General features: G+C 62.0%; 1 protein-coding gene across 1 annotated transcript in view; it reads left to right on the top strand.

The window, feature by feature from the left end:
* The first annotated feature begins 4,416 nt into the window (after window positions 1-4,416).
* NUP160 (nucleoporin 160) overlaps window positions 4,417-8,709 on the top strand; it is a 30,725-nt gene continuing 26,432 nt past the window's right edge. Inside the window, exons 1-4 of the mRNA XM_063333363.1 lie at window positions 4,417-4,641; window positions 5,184-5,394; window positions 7,977-8,199; window positions 8,422-8,500. Coding sequence (XP_063189433.1) covers window positions 4,439-4,641; window positions 5,184-5,394; window positions 7,977-8,199; window positions 8,422-8,500 — 716 coding nt within the window. The 5' untranslated portion in view covers window positions 4,417-4,438. The remainder of the gene's footprint in view (window positions 4,642-5,183; window positions 5,395-7,976; window positions 8,200-8,421; window positions 8,501-8,709) is intronic.

Here is an 8,709-nt window from a genome sequence, read left to right as displayed (position 1 = left end):
CCTGCTCCGGGGGGGGGATTAGCCCTGACCTTCACTGCCAGCAGGACAGGCTGCTCCCCACAGCCGGGGGGCCCTGCTCACCCCCAGCCCTGCCGTGGGGACCGGGACAGCACCCCAGGGTGCCGAGCTGGATGTGCCCCCCGGGGGCTGCCGGTGGCACAGACAAAGACGCTGGGGGGCTGCCGGCCAGCTCTGGCACGATGCGTCCCCAAGGATTTTCCCCAGGATGGGGAAACTGAGGCAGGGGCTGGGGCTGTGCCAATCTGCCGGTGCCATGGCCGGCCCCATCGCACATTCCGGAGCTGGAGAGCGAGGCACGGCCCACGGCGCTTTCCCAGGGCAGGGCACGCCGGGAGAGGAGATGGCGGGCAGGCCGGGGTGCCGGGTCGGGCAGCCGGCCGAGGAGGGCCAGCCCGGCGGAGCCATATAAGGGAAGGCGGTTCACCATTTCCAGGCGTTTTCCAGGATCCCAGCGGCCCTGGGAGCTGGGAAAGTCACCGCCGGCTCCAGCCCAGCTGCCATGGCTCGGCGTGGCTGCGGCCGTCGCTCCCGGCCCCGGCTGGCACCACCGCTGCCCGGCAGGCACCAGCCGGGTGCTGGCACCCCTGCCCGTGGCATCGTGGTGCCGCAGGTGGCCCGGCGCATCGGGGGGTCCCCGCACCGCAGCAGGGTGACCCTATACCACGGCGGCCGCCAGGCTGTGCCCGGGTGGGACTGGAGCCCGTGCCGGCGGTGCCACACTCCCGGGACACAGCGGCATCGGCCCAGTGGGGCTGCCAAAGCCTCTTAGTGCCCGGCACCCGTGGCATCCCCTGTGGCCAGCGGCCACCTAATCCCACCAGAGGGGCTCAAGGCACCCCCACCCCACTGGTGGCCGTGGGTCCCAGTGCGGTAGCCCCGTCCCAGCCCCCCGTGCACACCCGGGGTCACCACAGCCTCTGTCCCCCTGGCCCCACGGCTGCCTGCCCCAGACCTCTCCCAGCACCCCAGGGCCAGCAGTCCCCTCCCCTGGGACCCACGGCCCTACCCCACGGCTCACCAGGACCCCACACTTCCTCCAGCACCCGTGGCTCTTGCCCCACTGGGACCCACGGCCCTGGGCACCCCGGGGACCCATAGCTCCCGCCCCATGGGAACTCACAGCTCCTGCCCCACCGAGACACATTGCACCAGCCCCACCAGCACCCACAGTGCCGGGACCCCCGTGACCCACAGCCCCCTGTCCCACGGGCACCCACGGCTCCCTGTCCCACCGAGACCCTCGGCTCCCGCCCCACGGGGATGCAACGCCTCCCGCCCCACCGGGACCCACAGATCCTGCTCCACGGAGGTGCAACGGCTCCTACCCCACCGGCACCCACAGCGCCGGGCACCCCCGTGACCCACGGCGCCCGCTCCACCGGGACCCACGGCTCCCACGCCACCGCCACCCACGGGGCTTGGGCACCCCCGGGACCCACAGCTCTCGCCCCACCGGGATCCCCGGCTCCCGCCCCACCGGGACCGACACCTCCCGTCCGGCGGGGACCCCCGGCTCCCTCCCCGCGGGAACGCCGGGCGCCGCGCGCGCCGTGTCCCGTTTCCCGCCGGCGCGCCCCGTCCCCGCGCGCCGCCGTTCCCGCCGCCCGCGCGCCCCGCACCGGACTCACCGCGCGCCGCCGCCGCCGCCGCCCCGGCCCGGCCGTGCCCGCAGGAAGCGGCGGGAGAGCCCCGGGGGCGGGGACTGCGGCCGCCCCGCCCGGGCCAGCGGGCTGCTCCGGCATCGTCCCGGCCCCCGCCCGCTCGCGGGAACGGTACCGGAGCGGCCCCGGGACTGCCCCGGTGTGGTGCCGGGCACGGTACCGGAGCCGTCCAGGTACGGTCGCGGTGTGGTCTCGGACACGGCACCGGAGCGGTCCCGGTATGATACCAGTATGGTCCCGGGCACGGTACCGGAGTGGTCCCGGGACTAGCCTGGGCACGCTACCGGAGCGGTCCCGGCATGATCCCGGTATGGTCCCGGGCACGGTACCAGAGCGGTCCCCTAATGATCGCAGGCGCCGTCCCAGGTGCGACCCCGGCAGCCCCGGTACTGTCCCGGTACGGACCCGGGTACGATCCCGGCACGGTACCAGAGCGGTCCCCTAATGATCGCAGGCGCCGTCCCGGGTGCGACCCCGGCAGCCCCGGTACTGTCCCGGTACGGACCCGGGTACGATCCCGGCACTGTCCCGATGTTGTCCCGGCACGGTCCCGGCACTGTCCCGGGGCGCACCGAGGGGCGGCGTGGGGGGAGCCCACGCCCACCGGGGCACCCCGTGGTGTCCCTGCCCGAGGGGACACGGGCACCCCATGGGGTCTCACCCCAAGGGGACATGGGCGCCCCCAGGTTCCACCCCAAGGGGACACGGGCACCCCGGGGGGGCCCAGCCCAAGAGGACATGGGCACCCACAGGTCCCACCCCAAGGGGATGTGGGGACCCCAATGGGGTCTCACCCGGAGGGGACACAGGCACCGGTGGGGTCCCTGCCCGAGGAGACATGGGAAGCCCCAGCTCCTTGCCTGAGGGGACATGGGTACCCGATGGTGTCCCAGCCCACAGGGACATAGGCACCCCCACATCCCTGCCCGGGGGGACACGGGCACTCTGTGGGGTCCCTGCCCCGTGGGGCGCTGCCAAGCGGGCACGGCCCCCAGGGTGCCACCGCCATGGGGCAGATGTGGGGTACCACAAGCAGAGACCCCCCTGAGGGCCGGGCAGCGCAGGTGCCCACGGGTGGGGGGATGTGCCCGGTGTCCCCTCTGTCACCACCTCTCTCACCCTGGCCCCAGCGCTGCCTCCCCACCACCTCTGCCACGACACGAGCCCCAAAAGCTTGTGCCAGCTCCCCACCGGTTGCCAGGTGCTCCCAGACCCCCAAATTAAGCAGGGGGGCAGCTTAATTAAGCATGGCCCCCCATGCCACCTGCTGCCACCAGAATAGGGCCATTCTGCCGGCGGGCGACCAGGCGCCTTGTGCCGCCGGCACCGGGCTCCCACTCAAAGGCCGGATTGTTCCGGGCCGGCTGCCCCTGGCGTGGTGTCCCCGATGCCGTGTGGCATGGCGGGGGGGGCGGGTGGCATCACCGGCCTTGCCAGGATGGTGGGGACATAGGGGTCCCCGTCGCCCTCGCTGGCACGCCGACACATGCTCGCCCGGCGGGTGTCTGGCACATGCCGTGCTGTCCCCAAGGTCATGGCTGTGCCGGATCCCTTGCCGAGCCGAGGCGTGGGGGGAGCCGGGGGTGCCGGGGGGACATGGCGGGTGCCGGCAGCACGGGGCGTGGGAAGGTGGCACGTCTGGCTGCGGCAGCCAGCGCGGCAGCACCCGGTGAGCCCCGGGGTGGTGGGTGCTGCCTTTAGGGGGGCACAGCCTGTCTGGTGCCCCCCCCACCTCTCTCCCCATATCCTCTCCCTTAAGATCCTACCCCCAACCTCCACCCCCAGACCCCCTCCCCAAACCCTTTCTCCCCATATGCCCCTCCCCAAAGCCTCTGCCCAGACCCCCCTCTTCCCATAAACCCCCCCAGACCCTCTCTCCTTCCCCTCTTCCCCCCATATCCCCCCCCAGACCCTCTCCCTTGATCCCCTACTCCCCATATCCCCTTCCCAGACACCTCTCTCCCCACATCCTCCTCCCAAAACCCCCTCCCATTCCCCTCTCCCGCCACATCCCCCTCCCCAAACCTCCTCCCCAGACCCCCCTCTCCCCCATCCCTCTCCCCAGACCCCCCTCTTCCCATAAAACCCCCCAGACCCCCTCCCCAGACCCTCTTCCCCCTATATCCCCCTCCCCAGACCCCCGTCCACTTCCCCTCTCCGCCCATATCCCCCTCCCCAGACCCTCTCCCCTAACCCCCCTCTCCCCAAACCCCCTCCCCAGACTCCCCTCTTCCCATAACCCCCCCCCAGGCCCACTCCCCTTCCCCTCTTCCCCCCACATCCCCCTTCCCCAGACCCTCTCCCCAGAATCCCCTCTTCCCACAAACCCGCCCAGAACCCCTCCCCAGACCCCCCTCTCCCCACATCCCCCTCCCCAGACCCCCCTCTTCCCATAAAACCCCCCAGACCCCCTCCCCAGACCCTCTTCCCCCTATATCCCCCTCCCCAGAGCCCCGTCCACTTCCCCTCTCCGCCCATATCCCCCTCCCCAGACCCTCTCCCCTAACCCCCCTCTCCCCAAACCCCCTCCCCAGACTCCCCTCTTCCCATAACACCCCCCCAGACCCACTCCCCTTCCCCTCTTTCCCTCATATCTCCCCCCATATCCCCCCTCCCCGCCTCCTGCCCCGCCGCCCGCCCGCCAGGGGGCGCCGTAACGCTCTCCCGGCCCCGCCCCTCCCCTCCCCGTCGACCCCCTCGCGCCTCCCTTCCCGTGACGCCCCGCGCCGGCCGAGGCGGGAAGGCCGGGCGGCAAGATGGCGGCGGCCCTGACGGAACGCAGCTGCCTGGAGCTGAACGCGGCGGCCCGGGGCCCACCGCGACGCCTTCGGGAGGTGGTTTTTAGCCCGCCGGGGACGGCACCCCTCCCCGCCGGTCGCTACGGGGACAGCGCAGGTGGTTTCTGCTATCAGGAGAGCGCGCAGCTCGCCGCCGCCACCAGGAACCGCTTCGTGCGGTGGTGAGTGCGGGCCCGGGGGCAGGCCTTCATTTAGGGCAGCGGAGCTGGTGGGGGGTCTGGAGAATAAGTCTTATGAGGAGCGGCTGAGGGAGCTGGGGGTGTTCAGCCTGGAGAAGAGGAGGCTGAGGGGAGACCTTCTCACTCTCTACAGCTCCCTGAAAGGAGGGGGGAGCCAGGGGGGGTCCGTCTTCTCTCCCAAGGAAGAGGTGATAGGACAAGAGGAAACAACCTCAAGTTGCGCCAGGCGAGGTTTAGTATGGATATTAGGAAAAATTCTTACAGTGAAAGGGTTATTAAGCATTGGAACAGGCTGGCCAGGGAAGTGGTTGAGGCATCATCCTTGGAGAAGACAGGTAGACATGGTGCTTAGGGATGTGGTATAGTGATGGTTTTTGGTAGTGTTGGGTTGATGGTTGGACTCGATGATCTGAAAGGTCACTTCCAATCCAGGCAATTCTATGATTCAATGGTTGATACCCCACTGCTTAGGCTTGCCTTCCTCCCCACTGTCCTCATACATTTCCCCTGGTTATTTCCCTCAGGACCACATCAGGAGATACGGTGGAGCTGGTGGAGGAATCCCTGGACGTCAACCTGCTGAACAATGCTGTACGCCTCCGCATCCAGGGCTGCCCGTTTCTCCCGGGCGGCGTGCACCTCTGCGAAGTGCAGAACCACTTGGTCGTCCTGCTGATCACCGGGCAGACTGTCCATCGCCTGCTCCTGCCGCATCCCGCCCGCATGTACCGCAGTGTGAGTACCTGCTCCCTGCCTGTGTTGGCCGCCTGCCTCGGTCTTGCCCATTGGGAGCCCTCAGCGAAGCTGCTAAGTGCATTGCAAAGTAGCAAAGGCTTTGGTGTGCTTCTCAGCATGGGCACAAAGTGCTGTTTCCCATCTCTACTGCTTTTGGCCGGGACAGGGTCGGTTTTGTCCAGGTCATGGTTGATTTTGGCCACGATAGAGTAAATTTTGGTGGGGACAGAGTTACTTTTCATTATACTGGCTTGTGTGGTGCCCTCTTTTGGTTTTGTGATCAAAATAGTGTTGATAACGCGTTAGTAATTTAGCTTTTGCTGGGTGGTGTTTGTGCAGCCTCAAGGCCTTCTTGGTTTCTTACTCTGCCCCCCCATGAATAGATTTGGGGGTGTGCAGCGGTTTGGGATGGAACACAACCGGGCAGACATCCTGATCTAACCAAAGAGATGTTCCTTGCTGTGTAATATTGTGCTCGTCAATAAAGAGGGGAAAAAAAGGGGGTTTGGGGGGGTTTAGCCATCTTTTGTTCAGGAACTGTCTGAGTGTCAGTCTGTCCAGCATGTGTGTCCCTTCTTGTTTTGTTCTCTCTTCTTCTGCTTGTCCTTCACTTATTAAGCAATTATTTTATTTCTTTATCTTGACACCCAAGTTTTGTGGCTTTTATTCTTCCTTTCCTCTTCCCCTATCCCACTTGGGAGGCAGTGATCGAGCAGCCCTGTGCTGCTTTGCTGCCCTCCGGGATTAATTTATAACACTGCCCTGTTGCGGGGCTTTACACAAACCCTGTCCCCACTATTGTGCCTGTGTCGCATGGGCTGCCTGTAGAAACACTGGAGGGGAGCTGCTGATGGGTATCAAGCTCAGCTTTTCCTGAGCCCTTTCCCGTTGCGCTGGATTTTTTTCCATGCCGAACAGACTGTACGCTGGTTTTGGCTGGGATGGAGCTGTTTTTCTTTGCAGGCACTCACATGGCGCTGTGTGGCGGATTTGTTACTAAAGCAGAGTTGGGGACACACTGCTGCTTGAGCAGTGTATGCACAGCATCGGAGGCTTCTCCCTTTCTCACTCTGGCCCCAAACGAGCTGGCTGTGGTGGGCAGGAGGCTGGGGGGACACACAGCCAGGACAGGGAGGGGAGGTGACAATTCCTGCACTGTGACCCTGTGTTCAGTGACAGAGGGGAGGGGACTGGGGCAGGTGACCATTGTTCGATGCTTGGCTGGGCATCAGGCTGCTTGGAGGAGGTCGTGAAGGTTTTCCTTGGCATCGCTTGGTTTTATTTTCTTCTTCCTCTTTCCTTCACTTATTAAACCATCTTTATGTTGACCCACAAGTTTTTCCTGCTCTTATTTTCCTGTGGCCTGCTGGGGCCCACAGCTGGTGGTAATTATAATTACCTGCCAGCTGGGCCAGTGCACCACAACTGATCCGTTTCATAGCGCTCTGGTGGGGATTTGCATCCTGGGCTGGAACCTTCTGGTGTTTCTGGAGGCATGGAGCTGGCGCCTGTCAGGCTCTCCTGAGCTTTGTGGAAAACTCTGCAATTTAGTTTCTTAATCTCCAAACTTTTGTAGTTAAATTTCTTTATAGATGTTACAAACTGCCAAACTCCCAAGTCCTCCATTTTTTGACCCGGTACAGCAGCTGTGCTCATCAGTGCGAGGTAGTTCTCTATGTGGAAGTGAAAATTACTGGAAAAAGCTGTTGGATAGGAAAAGCAAGCTGGAAATCTCTGACTTTGGAACTGAATGTACTCAGACCACGTGCTGGGGAAGCAGAGGGCGTAGGCATCAGACTTACAGTGTTTGGCCCAAAGCTGTGAGGGTGTTTCAGATTTGTGAATAGGGTGCTGATTTCGATGAAATTTGGTGATATAACATGAAATGAGGCTCGGAGGTTGGAGGTGTCTCTGCCGGTGGTCCTGAAGCCTGGCCTTGTGACAATGGGGACAAAGTACCCTTTGGAGGTCGGGACTGAGTGCTTCAGAGGGAGGCCTGGCTGTGTTTGTAACTTGCCCCCTGTACGCAGCAAGGAATAGAATCTTTTTATTTCATTAAGAGGGATCTCTTGCAAAATTTACATTGTATTTACCAATTTGCTGTGACTTTTTCCTCTCATGTCTGCTTCTGGTGTGTCTCGTCAGGTCCCTTTCCTCTCTTGAAGAGCTTATCTCTTGCTTTTAGAGTTCCAGACTGCTTTCCCAAGGGATGACACTGTGCTATTGCAGAGCTGCTCTTCGCAGGACTTGTTACCAGCATTTTGCTATGAGCTGTCTCGAAGCAGCTGATGGACTGTGGGATTCCTTTGGGGGTGTTACAGTATATGTGGGAGAGAGCAAGCGAGCGTTCTGCTGGGAAGTCACAGGTTTTGAAATCCCTTTCGTATCTCCTCATAAAGAGCAGTGGTCGTGGGTTAGCAGTAAGGGAAACGGGAGTGGTGGTGATGAGAGTTCTTATCGAAAAAATCCTTTTTATCAAGTAGCAGCATCCCAGTTGCTATTCCACAGGTGTCTGGTTGTTTTTTCTCTGCCTTGTGTATGTGTGCTCACGATTTGTACTCTCTGCCGTTTCCCTCCTCCAGGAGCTGATAACAGAGAGCCAAATGCAGTCCGTGTTTACAGATATTGGCAAAATCAACTTCAGAGATCCTTCCAACTACTACGTGATTCCCAGCATGCCAGGCCTGGCGTCTAATTCTGTCGCCTCCGCAGCGTGGCTGAGCAGCGAGGGGGAGGCTCTCTTCGCTCTGCCCTCTGCTGCGGGAGGGATCTTCGTCCTTAAGCTGCCTCCTCCCGACGTGCCCGGTAAGGAGCGGGAACAGGCTTCCTCCTCGCATCCGCCTCAGCGTGGCATCCCCTCTCCTAGCTTTGAACTTCACTTGAGTTTGATTTTTGGTCATACAAATTCACTCCACACGTGTACAAAAGCTCTTTTACATCATGCCTGTGAAGCCCCTTGCTGGTGGCAGTAAATATTTTGTTAACGAGTGCTCAATATGTCTCTTAATATCGCTTTTATTTTGAAAGGAACGGTTTCAGTTGTGGAATTGAAACAGAGCTCAGTGATGCAGCGTTTCCTTACTGGTTGGATGCCAACTGCCATCAGGTAAGTGTCTGGTGACGATTAAGTGGGACTAATTTTGTCTTTTCGATTCCCTCACCTGGAGTTTCTAGCTGCAGTCAAAGACAGGCAAGTCAGCATCTATAAATACTCTGCCAAAAAAAGTTAACTGGGTCACAGGACCTATCACAGTACGGAAGTTGGGACTCGAACGCTGGATTAGTTCATCTTAATGAAGCCCTGCTGATTCTGTG

The sequence above is a fragment of the Chroicocephalus ridibundus genome, chromosome 4 (genome assembly GCF_963924245.1).
Source record: "Chroicocephalus ridibundus chromosome 4, bChrRid1.1, whole genome shotgun sequence".
NCBI classification, from domain to species: Eukaryota; Metazoa; Chordata; class Aves; order Charadriiformes; family Laridae; genus Chroicocephalus; species Chroicocephalus ridibundus.
Note: the sequence above shows the minus strand (reverse complement) of the source record. Positions and strands in the feature narration are given on the sequence as shown.